This window comes from Enhydra lutris, unplaced genomic scaffold (genome assembly GCF_002288905.1).
Source record: "Enhydra lutris kenyoni isolate GAN:26980312 unplaced genomic scaffold, ASM228890v2 scaffoldscaffold43, whole genome shotgun sequence".
Taxonomy (NCBI): Eukaryota; Metazoa; Chordata; class Mammalia; order Carnivora; family Mustelidae; genus Enhydra; species Enhydra lutris.
In genome coordinates this window covers 14,046,462-14,060,315 of record NW_019154127.1, presented here as the reverse complement: position 1 = coordinate 14,060,315, position 13,854 = coordinate 14,046,462, and the positions used below count along the sequence as shown (strand labels likewise).

Sequence of the window (13,854 nt, the reverse complement as noted above, 5' to 3'; positions counted from 1 at the left end):
AGCATGTAAAGAAATTATGACCAATCACAATGACCACTGAGTTATGTATGTAAGTGCTGAATCATGGTATCATTCAGCTGAAACCACTGTACGTTACACTTGAATTAACATTGAAAAGTTCATTTAAAAAACTATCACCAAGTGGGAGCTTTCTCAGGAATGCAAGCTTGCGTTATCATATTAACAGAATAAGGAAGAAAAGTCTAATGATAATTTGATGGGTGCATAAAGTGTTTTACCAAATTCAACATCTGTTTATAACAGCAACTTTCAATGAAGTAAGAAGAGAGCGGAACTTCCTCAACCTGGTGAAAAAGCATCTGTGAAACTCCTACTGCTAACATTATACTCAAGGATGAAAGGATGAGCACTTTGTCTTGAAGACTGGGAACAAGACAGTGGTGTCCCCCCCTCAGCTCTGCTGGGCAGCATGGCACTGGAGATCCTAGCTAAAAGAATGGCAGAAAGGAAAAGAAAGAAAAGGAAAGGGAAAGAATGGCAGAAAGGAAAGGGAAGAAAGAAGGAAGGGAAAGAGAGAAAGAAAAGAAAGAAAAGGCACACATATAGGAAAAGAAGTAAAACTATCCTTATTCATACATGAATAATTTTGAGTGTAGAAAATCCTAAGGAATCTATAAAAAGCTATAAGACCGACGATAAGTCTAACACATTTGTAGGGTACAATATCAACAGAAATAAATCAACGTTATGTTTATATAGCAGTAACAAATAATTAGAAACTGAAATCAAAACAAAATACTACCTATTACAGCAAAGAAAAATAACAAATGCCCCAAATCTCCCACACTTGGAAAGAAGATATAAATCTACAGATTCAAGAATCTGAGGGAACACCAAACACTATGAACCCAAAGAGAGGCATACCAGGATACGAGAAATCAAACTTCTATAAGCTGAAGACAAAAGAAAAAATCTTGAACACAGCAAGACCAAAATGACAACTTATGTATTGGGGGAAATCATTCAAATAACAAGCAACTTCTCATCAGAAACCAAAAAGAAGTGCAAGGAGGAAGTGGCATACAAACCCAGAACCTACCAGCCCAGAATTCTCTACTCAACAAATACATGATTCACACGGGAAACGGAAGTTGGACATCCTCCTGCAGGAAAACTAAGGGAATCACCCGCAGAGCTACCCAAAAAGGAGGGATAAGGGACGTTCTCTAAACAGAAGTGGAGTGCTAGCAGGTGGAATGGTTGAATATCAGAAAGGGAGAAGGAACAATAGGAAGGGTAAGTGGGACTCCAAAGGCATGTTCAAGTCCCCCAGAAGCACAGAAAAAGAAAAACAAAAAACCAAACTGAAAACAGAAAAATGCAGCGGCAGACTCAAATCCTAACATATCCGTAATTACATTAAATATAATATCCTAAATATGCCAATTTAAAAAAACACAGATCGATAGAGTGGGCTAAAAAAATAAGACCCAATTATTTGTTTTCTTCAAAAATTCTCACTTCTGGTAGAGTGTTGGAGGCAAACTGGACGTGGCCGGACCACTCGGCAATGAAGAGGAGCAGACTGGACACATGCAACCACCCGAGCGGATCTCGAAGGCCTTGTGCTGAGCGAAACACTGAAAAGATCGTGAGGGTGGGATTCCTTATGTAACAGCCTCGAGGTGAGAGAGTTAAAGGGATGACCAATGGGTTCACGGTTGCCAGGGGTTAGGGTGACGGGGGCAGAGAACATGAGTGCAGAACCGGTGGTGGAAACAGGGGTGCTATCTGTTGTATATCGGCAACTTGCAAATATCTACAATTATTCCGAAATAAAAGGTTAAAAAAAACCCTAGACACAGGGCCAACAAGGTGCATGATGCCCAGCCTTGCAGCCGGACCTGGGACCCAGCTGGCCTAATGTGGGTGCTGCTACAGGAGAACCCCACCTTGGGGACTCCCCGCTCTGGTTTCTGCTTTCCCTGCAAGAGTGCGCCCACGCCTCCCATCAGCCATGACCTCCTCTCTTATTCCCTTCATGTTCATGGGTTGAGACTTCTTGTTCCTTTACTGCTATTCATTGGGGCTTCAGGAGAAAGAGGAGATGAATGTGCTCTTTACACCTCGTTTAATTGGAAATTATGAATTTTTAGGTTCTGATTTTGTGCTAGTATCTAGTGACCTGAAAGACAAGATCCAGATGAGACAGAACAACCAGTCCAAGGCCAGGTGAGACTAGGGCCAGGTGAGACCAGGGCCAGGTGAGACCAGGGCCAGGTAGCACAGGGGAAGGACGGCTGGGCTGCCTGCCAATTACCTAGTGTAGAGCATTGCTCTGACTCTCCATTTCTCTGCTGGTCGATGGGGAAAACAGTACACTCCCCGACCCCCACCCTAACAAATGCTTTGAGGGTCAAACAAGGTTCTAGAAATAATTTTTTTAAGATTTTACTTATTTCTTTGAGAGAAAGGGAGAGAGAGCGTGCGCATGTGAGCCAGGGGAAGGGCACAGCGACAAGCACACTTCCCACAGAGCGCAGAGCCCAACCCATGCTCGATCCCAGGACCCTGCAATCATGACCTGAGCCCAAGTCAGACACCCAGCTGAGCCTCCAGGTGACCCTAGGAATAATTCATAAAACTAGTGCAAAACAATGGTGCATACAGAGCACCAAGAACGGGATGGTTAGGAGACCCACAGCCTCTTACGCCACACACAGAAGTAGACTCAAGATGGGTGGAAGACCTGAATATGAGGAGGAGGACACAGGCAGTGACCTCTGTGACCTCAGCCACAGCAACTTCTCCCTAGACTCGGCTCCAAAGGCAAGGGCAGCAGGGGCAGAAATGAGCTACTGGGACGTCATCAAGATCAAAAGCTTCTGCACAGCAAAGGTAACAGTTGACAAAATCAGAGACAACTGACAGAATGGGAGAAAGTATTTGCAAATGTCTTATCAGATAGAGGGCTAGTATCCAAGATCTATAAAGAACTTATCAAACTCAACACCCAAAGAACAAATAATCCAATCAAGAAATGGGCAGAAGACATGAGCAGACATTTCTGCAAAGAAGACATCCAGATGGCCAACAGACCCATGAGAAAGTGCTCCACATCACTCGGCATCAGGGAAACACAAATCAAAACCACAGTGAGACCCCACCTCACACCGGTCAGAATGGCTAAAGTTAACCAGTCAGGAAACAACAGGTGCTGGCCAGGATGCGGAGAAAGGGGAACCTCCTACACTGTTGGTGGGAACGCAAGCTGGGGCAGCCGCTCTGGAGAACAGCGTGGAGGGTCCTCAGAAAGTTGAGAATAGAGCTGCCCTATGACCCAGCAACCGCACTACTGGGTATTTACCCCAAAGATGCAGATGGAGTGACCCGAAGGGGCCCCTGCCCCCCAGTGTTCACAGCAGCGACGTCCACAACAGCCAGACTGTGGGAAGAGCCCGGATGTCCGTCAGCAGATGAACGGACAGAGAAGACGGGGTTCGTCTACACAATGGAATGTGACTCGGCCATCAGAAAGGGAGACGTCCTGCCCTTTGATTCGATGTGGATGGAACTGGGGGGATTGTGCTGAGCGAAGTCAGTCAGTCAGAGAAAGACAATTACACGATCTCACTCGTATGTGGGATTTAAGAAACAAAGCAGAGGGGCATAGAGGAAGGGAGGGGGAAATAAAACAAGACAAAATCAGGAGGGAGACAAACCGTAAGCTATGCTGAACTCTAGGAAACAAACAGGGTCGCTGGAGGTGGGTGGGGGGTGGGGTGACGGGGGGGACGGGCATTCAGGAGGGCATGTGATGGGACATGCTGCGGGACTCCCTGACCTCCACCCCTGAGACCAATAATGCACTGTGCGTTAACTACACTGAATTTAAATAAAAAATAGAGACCCACAGCCTGGCCTGTGCTCCGGGCTCTTACAGGGATGCCCCTCCTGGGATGTGTCGTGGCCACGGGGCCCTCCCAGTGCTCTGAGCACAAGCGCCCACCCATGGTGAGCTCAGGGCATGCCCGCTGACCTCCTCCATGGACCCCTTAAGGGAGACTAAGGTCTCCTGCAGTGATCCCGGGATACACGCCGCATGCTGTGTGACCTCCTCAACCTGTGGTCCACGGCAGGGGAGGGAACCGCCGGGGTGAGGACCCAGCTCTTGTACCTTGGCCCAGGGTTGCCCCCGACTTTCTAAGTCTCTAACGGCCTCTGACGGGCCACCTCTCTAGCTCGTCCCTGAGCCAGCCCTCTCAGAGAAGCCTGGGTCTGAAACCTAAGTGGCTCGCTAGGCTGACTCAAGGCAGGAAATGGCACCCAGTCCACTGGCCCGGAAATGAAATAGCCTCTCTGCGGAGCTCTTGGCCCAGACGGGCATGAAGGGGGACACCAGCACTAGTCCCGGTGCAAGCACGGAGCCCGCAGACGTGCGGTCTCTCCATCTGGGCCCCTCCCCGCGGCCTGGAGTGGCGCCTTGACTCCCTGAGCACGCTCGTCTGGTCCTCAAGATCGTTTCCAAAGCACCCGCTTCAGTCTCTGTGCCGGATGGTGGAGGATGTGGTGTTCCAGGAAGAGAACCAGCACACCAGGGCCACGAGGTCAGCGTGCCAGAATACAGGGGCGGGCCGGGGGGGCGGTGGAGGGAAGGGAGAGCAGAGGAGGGCCCTCCGGACGTGGAACCAGTTAGAGATGCCGGGGGAGGCGGGGGGTTCGGGTCTGGAAGAAGGTGGGGGACACCCTAGCGCCCTTGATGGAAATGGTTCAAGCGCAGAAATGCACCTTTTCCAAAGCTTGTTGTGTGGTGGGGAGGACCTTCCCCACTCTCGTGCCGTCCGCTGGAGGGACCCGTCTGATGGGCCCCATGAGAAGGGCCCTGAGCCGAGCGCAGCTGGGTCCCGAGATGAGAGCTGCTGCAGCTGGTGACCCCGCTCACACGGCCCCCGCCGGCCCCGGCCGCCCGGCTTTCACAGGGCTATGCAGTCCCCGACCCGTGGGCTCTGCCGTGGGCCCAGACCCCGCAAACGCTGGGATTTACGCAGAACACCTGCTTTCCCTCGGGGCCTGGAATTTGGGGGGTGCTAGACAGAGGGGCCTACGGGACCCGCCCACAGGGCTAACCCCGGGCACTGAGTCCCCAACGGCTTTGCAGGACGGAGACACGGCCAACGGCTTGCTGCCCTTTTCCCAGCTGGTGTGCCCCTCGGGAGGGGAAGGGTGTGGCAAGCCCACCTGTGGGGGTCTCCGGACCCTGCCTGTGTTTTCCCTTGCTGAGCCTGGTGTGAGCCCTGGTGCTGTGACAGCCCGTCACCGGGTCCTAGAAATCACTGAACTCAGGGTGGCCTTGAGGACCCCCAGAAACCAGCCTCCACCACCCACCCCAGCCTGGAATCAGCCCCCCTTTCTCCCTGGGGCCCACCCGCCCTTGGACAGCACCTTCCTCGTGGGAAGCACGGTGACTGGCAGCAGGCTGGACAGACTGCCCTCCCCCAGGCTCGCCAGGGCACCGGGCAGTGGGGACGGCCCCAACCCCCAGGCACCTGACCACTCCGCAGACCCCACTGTGCCACCTGTGGTCCCAAATCTTTGAGACGGGAAATCAGAGATCATAACGATGCTCTCTTCGTCAACCAGCGGGCTCTCGGACATCATCTGTGGGTCACCGGTGCTTCTGGGCAATGACCCAGACCCCGGCCGCGCCTGCTGAGCTCCCAGTTAGCGGAGGATGGAAAACCCCCATGCAATCGCCCCTCGGCAAGCTTGCCACCCTCCCTGAGGCTCCTGGGGCCCTGGGCCCCAGAGCTCTCCCCAGGACCTCGGGGGGCCTGCTTCCCCTCTCCAGCTGTAAATCCTGTCCTCTAGGTCCCATTCATTTAAAGCTTCTGAAACACAATTTAGGGACCTGCATTAAGTAACAAGACACAGCCAGTCAGGAAACAGTGGACATCATTCATTCTAGTTGCCGCTAACCAATTACACAGACACAGACTCACAGCAAAACTCCTCTGGTGTCCCCATCTCCCTGGCCCTCGCTGGGTCCCCTGGTCCCCAGACACACCCCCCTGCTATCTCCCTGGGACAGGCTCCCACATTAACCTGATGCTAATAAAAGAGTTTCTAGAAATTTCCAGAACCAAACACATCCCGAGCACTTTCTTCAACGTGGGGAAAGGGGTACTAAGGGAGTACCTCAAACCCAAGCTGTACCCCCAGGCCTCACTGACCCCCATCAACATTCCCCACTGGTCGCAACTCAGAGCAAAGAAGGGGCCCGGGGTGCCGCTGGTGGGGGCCCCCACCCCCGCAAGCTGGAAGCCCGACGTGGTCCATCCCAGAATGAGTCTGCAGCCCGTGGGTCCTGGATGGGGACGTGGGGGGCTCTAGGTCTCTCTGAGGCTGTGTCCGTGAGCCTATTTTGAAGTAACTAAAAGTGGAAACCTCGACACACATTTCTCTCCGCACATCGTCAGGCTGAGCGGTGTGGCCTGGGAACTGCCCGCTGCGTGCGTCAGAGGTCACCGGGCGCTGGTGCCGGCAAGCAACCATGTGACCCGGGGTCTGCTGCCTGCACTGGGAGGTGAGAACTGTCCTCTGAGGCAGGGCCAAGCCGGGGCGTGGACCCCAACGCGTGTGCAGGGCGTGATGTCACAGGGACAGACGCCCAGGACCCCAGGCACAGCCTCATCGTTGGGGACCTCTCCTGCCTGACTCTGCGGCCATCTCTCCGCCGTCCCCGCACAGGGCTCCCTCCCGCACAGGCCGCTCCTGCCACACCGTGTGACACACGTGAGCTGGGTGCTGTCTGTCCGTGACGGGAGGTGAGAAAGTGACTCTGCCACCACAAAGGCACACAGTCATGGTGCCGTGGACTGGATCAAAGACCCGTGTCCGGAGCGTGGGGGAGGGGAGGTTACTTCCAGTGCAGTCAGGGAGGGCTGCTCAGCAGAAGCCACAAGAGTACAGGCGGTGACAAGGAAGCAGTGGACGAAGTAAGAGAGAACGTGGCCTGTCGTGGCCCAGCACGGACTCGAGTGTGGCTGCAGGGAAGCAGGAACTCACACATGCTCCATGCACCCTCAAGGACTGCCATTGATAGCCACGCCTCCCACGAGGTCCCTGCAAAGCTGTCCACAGGCTCCCCCCGACTCATGGGGAGCCCCATGGGAAGCCAGTGGCCCAGGAGTGAGATGTCCCGCAGTGTGGAGGCAGCATGGCCACGAATGCCTGTGGAAGGAGACGTGGTGGCCGCACCAGAGCCACAGGCTCCGTGGGGAGGAGCGGCCACGGTGGTATCGGGGGCTTTGGGGTGAGGGGGGCCCTGTCTGAATTTGGCACCCTCCGCAGTGAGGGGCCTGGGCTGCGTGCTTTCCCTGAGGCCCCTTATGGTTCCCGAACCCTCTCTACTCCACTCTCGACTCCAGAGGAAAGGAACATTCTAGCGGCGTGCCCTGTGGCGCCCGAATACCAGGGTTTGAGTCCAAGCACCACTGCGGAGTGGTCCCATCACGACCCCGCACAGTCAGTTCCGTCCTCGGCACCTCCCCTACACGCAGGACGGGGGAAGCTGCTCCCCCACAGCGAGCTCCAGGGTGAGCGGAAATGCCGCAAGCACCCAAGACCACACAGACAGCCACGCCCGTGGGCAGGGGAGGGGCGGCCACCCTGCCAGGCCACTCACCCCGCGTCCGACAGCTTGGAGCTCTCCACGAAGTACACGCACTCCTTCTTCTTGATATTTTGCGGGACCCACGAGCTGAGATTTTCTTGCTGAGGGCAAAAAGGGCACTTTGAGACCCCGGGGGGGTCACAGCCCTATTTGGGGGACACACCCTACGCAGCTCCTAGACACGGCTAAACGCCCTGTCCAGCTTCGGGGACCCCTTCCTGGGGGGCTGGGGGAGAAGGGAGGGGACCCTCGCCGAGGCCCTCAGGTGTGGGTTCGGCAGGAGGATCGCGTCCTCCTGGGCCCCACTCAACTACCCCAGAACTTGCAGTTTCTGTCACCTCTGCCTACCTCGAGAACAGAGCCGTGCAGTGGATAAGGGTCTGGACACCTGCCTTGGTCCTGGAGAGACAGCGAGCTGAGATCCCTCCCACCCGCCCGACCAGGGGCCGTGCCAGTTAAACGCGCCCTTCCCACAGTCTTGTCCCGGGCCCCCGGGCAATCAGCTCCGGGACGTGGGTGGTGCTCAGGGCCCTCCGTCACATCATGGACATGAGGGGCGACAGCCTCCCGTGAGTCTGGCCCCGGACAGGACCAACGGGCTTCCCCAGCGCCTTCCCACCAGACCAAGAACATGAAGGGGTCGTGCGGTCCGTGGAAGGGGACAGGCCTGGCCGTTTACCGTTCTCTCCAGGCCCCCGGCCCCCAGCCCCGCGGAGCCTCTGCCCCGGGCAGGAAACACAGCCCTCCCTGGTGGTCCCTGCGCCCCACAGGGCTGTGGTGCAGCTGGCCGAGGGGGCCTGCTGAGCCCCCGGAAGGCTACCTTTGTGCTGTTTCCAAACAGGTGCTGTAGCCTCCGGGTCTTGCAGACGCTGCTGTTGCTGCGCCGGAGATGGGGGACCATGCCCAGCTCTGCCATCGTCCCAGCTGCACCCCCAAGCCTTCCTCCTGCCTGGAGCCGCCTTTCCTCAGGGTCGGGGGCCCCGTCCTACGGGCCACTCGCACTCTAGCTTCTGCAGTCTCCCGCCCCGCTCACGACAGCCTTTCCTGCAGCTCATGAGGCTGAAGGTTCTGGAAGGACACTGTGGAGGGCTGCTGGAATAGGTCAGAGAGGGAGATGCAGCAAGTGTCTGAGAGCACCAGGTTTGTGTCTCCGTACACGGTCCGCACGCCGTCCCCGCCGCCTGCGCTCTGTCCCCCAGCAGGGCCCCGGGGCTGTCTGGAAGCCCTGGCCGGCACCCAGGGCCCGGAGGCCCGCCTGGAACACGGAGGACCCCGAAAAGAAGCTCTGTCCCCACCCCTGCTGCTCCTGGCTTTCGGAGATCCCCGGGCTGCCCTCCCAGCACGGGCCCGGAGTGCGAGGATGCGGGGGAGCAGCAGCTGCCCTGCCCCCTCCCCTCTCGGCTCGGCTCTCCGATTCCAGCAGCCCCGGGTGCCACCCCGGGGCCCCTGTGGCCTGGGTGGGAGCGCCTGCACCATGACGCCATCTCCACTGTTTCGAAAAGTCCACAAGCCTGGGGGCATGGCCACCCAGTGCTCCCCTTCGGGATGGGCATGTCTTTCCGGTGCCCACCCTTGCATTCGGGACAGCTTCACAGCTCAGCATGACCGTCCCTGGGGTCTCCCCGACCTCTGACTTAGAGGAAATTTTTTTAAATTTTTTAAAAATTTATTTATTTGACAGAGAGAGATCACAAGTAGGCAGAGAGGTAGGCAGGGGGAGAGGGGAAGCAGGCTCCCTGCTGAGCAGAGAGCCTGACGGGGGCTCATCCCAGGACCCTGTGATCATGACCTGAGCCGAAGGCAGAGACTTTAACCCACTGAGCCACCCAGGCGGCCACAGAGGAAATTTAGATCGGACTTTGGACTCAGCCTTGGGAGTTGATGCGGGAACGAGTTCAGACTCGGGCTGTTGGGACGGAGCAAACGTCCTGCGAGAAGGACATGACCTCTAGGGGCCAGGAGGAGAAGGCCAGGGTCTGAAGGTGCTCCCCTGACATTCATAGGCAGAAACTGCCCCCCCCAAAGGTGATGGCCGTAGGCAGCAGGGCCTATGGGAGGTGATCGGGGAGGAGTGAGCCCCCATGACTGGGGTCAGTGCCCTCAGGAAGGAGACCCCCGGGAGCCCTCTTGCTCCTTCCCCGCTGTGAGGACACAGAGAGGCCCTCAGGTTCAGCAGCCCGAGCCTGAGATGCCGGCCTGACCCTCTCTCTCCCTCCCTCCCCTCCTCCCCGCTTCCCCACCCCACAGTCTGGGTCCTGGAAGAGTCTGGAAACCCAAGGCTGACCATGACCTTACAAAGCCCCCTCTTCAACCTTCTCTGAGGTTCTCCCCCAAATCTGACCATGTATTTCCCCCTGAAAGTGGTTGTGGTCACCCTGGTTCTCCACGTGCAGTGGCACAGGAATGTGTTAAGAACCTCTTAAAAGGAAGTGAGCCAGAAACACACAGAAGCCGTCAGCACACGGGCCTGCACGTTCTGCCCCACAAAGTACTTGTCTAGGGGTCACCGTAAAACTTCCACTTTGCTGCATGTTTTGAAATTTTTACTTAAGAGGTAGAGGAAAAAACCAAAACACAACCAATGGACTCAAAAAGTAGAACATAATGGTATAAGCACTAATTATAATAAGTATATGAAATCAGGGCAGCCGTATAAATGTGTCTGAAATACCAAAAAAAAAAAAAAAAAAAGACCCATTTTTTTTCAGATGTCGTTTGGCACAGGACCCCTGAGGGTGATGTGAAGCTGTTGCCATGGAGCGAGTGGGCCTGGACACGCAGGGCCGAGCCGGGTGGATGTCCCAGTCTGAGCTATGCTCTGAGCCATCCTCAGGAGAGAGCACGGAGGGGCCGCCGGCCATGAACACAGGTGGGTGGGGAGAGGGCCCCACAGCGGCTTCTGGACCCAGGCGGCACCCCTGTTCCCCAGGCTCCCGCAGTCCAGGGAGAAAGACCATGCCCCTGTCTGCATCGGGACTAGACCCCAAGTCCAAACAGAGTGGAAGTACTGGGGGGGAGCTTGATAGCAGCCACCTGGGGCCAGGACCATGGGAACCCCCCAGGCAGGGCCCGTCCTTCACCCCACCCACCCCAGCCAGAAAGGCCCAACCTGCAGACTTGTATGTGAGGCTCCAGGAGCGCAGGCTGCCAGGGGGCCCCCACCCGCCTCTCTGCTACTCCTTCTAAGTAGTGCACCTGCTCCCTGCTGTTTCCCAGGTCCCGTCCTCTGAAATCCAGGCTGCGGAAACACTATCAAGACTGAACGGCAATACCCGGGCCGAGGCAGGAAGAAAGGGCCGCCAACAGCCCCGGCCTGGGGTCCTGGGGGTGGGGGTGGGGGTGGGGAAGTTGCGGTCGGAGCTTAAGTCCCAAATGGGCCAAGTTCAGGGTCTCCCCAGGTCTGACTGAGCCAGGGGCCTTGCCGCACCCCGCCTGCAGCCTGGATCCCTGCACCCCACGCTCCGGCCTGCGCCCAGGCCCGAGTCCCGACCCCGGAGCTTGCCCCCCACCCTGCCCCCGCGGCACCGGCTTGTGCCCCGCGCCTAGTCCCCGCACCCCTCCAGCCTGGAGTTGCCCCTGGGCCTGCCCCCGCAGCGCCCCGGCTAGTGCCCCGCGCCCCCACCAGCCCTGCAGCGAGCACCTAGGTCCCCGCACCCGGCAGCGCGCGCACCCTAGCCCGCGCTCCGTGTGTGCCTGCAGCCCGGCCCGCGCCCTTGGATCCCGGGACACCCTCCTCCCACCCCGCGCAACCCCCGCCCCCGCCCCCACCTGTCCTGCTACCTGTCTCCGCACCCCGGTGTCTTCCGTCCCGGCGGGGGCGGGCGTACCTGCTCAGAGCGGGCCCGCGTTCCCGCGTCACTGGCGCCGCTGCGGAGGCCCTTCGGGGCCGCCCGCATCCCGGGCTGAGCGTGCGTCCCGCGCAGTCCCCGCAGCCCGCAGCGCGCTCTGCGTCACTGGCCCAGAGCGCTCCGCCTGCGGAGCTCCCCGCTCTGGAACCAAGGACGCGGGCTCGGAGACGCCCTGTCCGCGGGAACCCGCCTTCCCAGGGACCCCAAGGCCGGGCTCCCGCAGCTTCTTGCCTCCCGAACGGCTAGAGGCCGGCTTCTCTTTGAAAGGCTGAGCTGCAGCGGTGCTCCCCAAGCCCTGAACCAGGCTATGCTGTGAGCGGGGTGGGGGTGGGGGGCTCCAGGGATAGGCAGGGCAGGAGACCCAAGAGGGCCTGGAGCCAGAATGAGCCACCTCCCCTCCAAGCCTCAGAACCTCATCCCCCAGGAAACCCGCAGCGACACCCCCACCCCTGTCTTCCAGGCAGGGCCAAAGCCAGGAGACCATCCCCAGGAAGGCAGGATCGGAGGGGTCAGGAGGGGCTCCAAGGCTCTAACCACAGAGCAGCCATGTGGCAGGTGCTGGCCACGGGGCCCCACAGATGTCTAAACTCCACCCTGGTGGCCCTGTCCCTTCTCAGTCCTCCTGACTGGAAGAACAACGAGGAATTCTGACCCCCCCCCCCCCCCCCAAAAACCTACCCACACCTTCCCTAAAGGGCCAAACCACTCCCACGGGCTCTCACCTCACAAAGACCACTGCCCTCTCCTTCCCAGCCACCAGCCCACAGTGTCCCGCGGCCGCTCCTGGGCCCTGGGCCTCTCTGACCAGGGGGCGGGGGACTCCCAGCTGACCCCTGGCTGACTGGCCATCCCCCTCACTTCCTTCCCTGGCTGTGCTGACCTAGCATCCAGATTCCTGCCCACAGCATCCTCCACGGGAAGGCCCCCGGACTTTATCTGTCCCTGCCTCACCACAAAAGAACCAGCCACCGTGCCATGGGTCCACAGGACCCCCGTCTCACGGTCCCATGCTCTGGAGATCTCTGCACGGCCCAGAGAAGGTGTCAGAACCCATCAGAGCCCCTTGTATAGGGCAGTCCTTGATGGATTTCCCAAGACACTCTGACAGGCCCAGAGGCGGTTGGAGCCCTCCTCCCAAGCAGCTGGCACCACGGAGAGAGTGGGCGGCAGGGAGCGTGGCCGCTGCAGACACAAGATTCCCACCTGCCGGAGGCCAGCCCACCTGTCACTGCCACGTTCCGAGTCCGCCAGTCGGGCATGCAACAGGCACCCGCTGCAGGGGTAAGCTCGCGGCCTCTGTTGCCGCCCTGGAGGGGGGCCAAGGCCCCAGGAAGCTGGTGCAGGAAGCAGAAACCCACCAGAGCCTGCAGCTCCGGCCAGAACCCCGGCCAGCGCTCCTTCCCTGGGCTGCCTGCAGGCCCGAGGGCCACCTCATTGACGAAATGCATGCGGTGCGCGTGCGTGTGTGCGTGTGAATATTTCATGACACAGTAACAATCGCAGAGTCCTGGTGGGTGGCACGGACGGAGGGCCATATCTTCCCAGTATCCCAGGGCCTCTGTGGGAACATTGGCCGAGGGCAAGTCGTGCTCGAGATGGGCCACTGACCTGACGTCAAGATCACGCTGTCCCCCTGCGGCTCTTCCCCTTCGAAAGACAAACCACACATTTCACAAGAAGGCCGCGTTCCATCTGCCAGGGAGCCGTTGCAAGAGCACTTACGAAACATCCTTCCCATAAAAGTAAAAAGGACTTTGCCCATGAAGCAGGCTCCCCGAGAGCACGGATGCTGACTGCCCGTCGTCTCAAGTTCAGAGAAAGGAGACGCGACGCAGGGGGCTTTCTCCGCCAGGGACAACGCGCCCGAGAGAAGAAGCTCTCACGGCAGGAAGAAAACCGCAGGCCGCGAAGAAGGGAGCGCTCTGACCGCTTGACACGGCCATGCTCGGGTCATGAATAACACGCAGGAGCCGCGGCCGGGCTGCGGGCTCCCAGGGGGCGGGATCCACGGGCTGGGGACGCGGCCAGGGTCTAGGGCAGGGGCTGCACACTTCTGTCCGGCCACCTGGTAAATACTTCAGGCCCTTCCGGCCCAGGATCTCCCCTGAACTGCTCAGCGGAGCCCCTGCAGCCGGGGTGGGGGGTGGGCAGCCACAGGCCGCAGGTGAACGGGTGGGCGTGGCCACGTGCCAATAAAACTTTATTTACAAAGACAGGCGGCGGCTGCATTTGCGGAGCCCTGGTCCTGAGCAGGGCCTGAGAGAGGAGGGCTTCATGCTGGGGACACCGTTGTCTCCCTTCATCTCTTCCTGTCTGAGACCAACAGGTCAGCCGCCTCTCCAAACGCTCATGGAAAAGGACTCGCCGTGAGAT

The 13,854-nt window shown here is 58.6% G+C and overlaps 1 protein-coding gene across 3 annotated transcripts in view; it reads right to left on the bottom strand.

The window, feature by feature from the left end:
* The window catches only part of LOC111155711 (transient receptor potential cation channel subfamily M member 2), a 51,366-nt gene extending 39,390 nt beyond the window's left edge, over nucleotides 1-11,976 (bottom strand). For 2 of the 3 annotated variants that reach the window (XM_022516035.1, XM_022516037.1), the window contains exons 1-4: nucleotides 11,461-11,976; nucleotides 8,454-8,725; nucleotides 7,982-8,032; nucleotides 7,646-7,734 (exon numbers count right to left, since the gene is read on the bottom strand). In XM_022516035.1, coding sequence (XP_022371743.1) covers nucleotides 7,646-7,734; nucleotides 7,982-8,032; nucleotides 8,454-8,549 — 236 coding nt within the window. In that variant the 5' untranslated portion in view covers nucleotides 8,550-8,725; nucleotides 11,461-11,976. The remainder of the gene's footprint in view (nucleotides 1-7,645; nucleotides 7,735-7,981; nucleotides 8,033-8,453; nucleotides 8,726-11,460) is intronic. The other variant, XM_022516036.1, reaches the window with a different exon arrangement.
* Nucleotides 11,977-13,854: the final 1,878 nt, after the last annotated feature.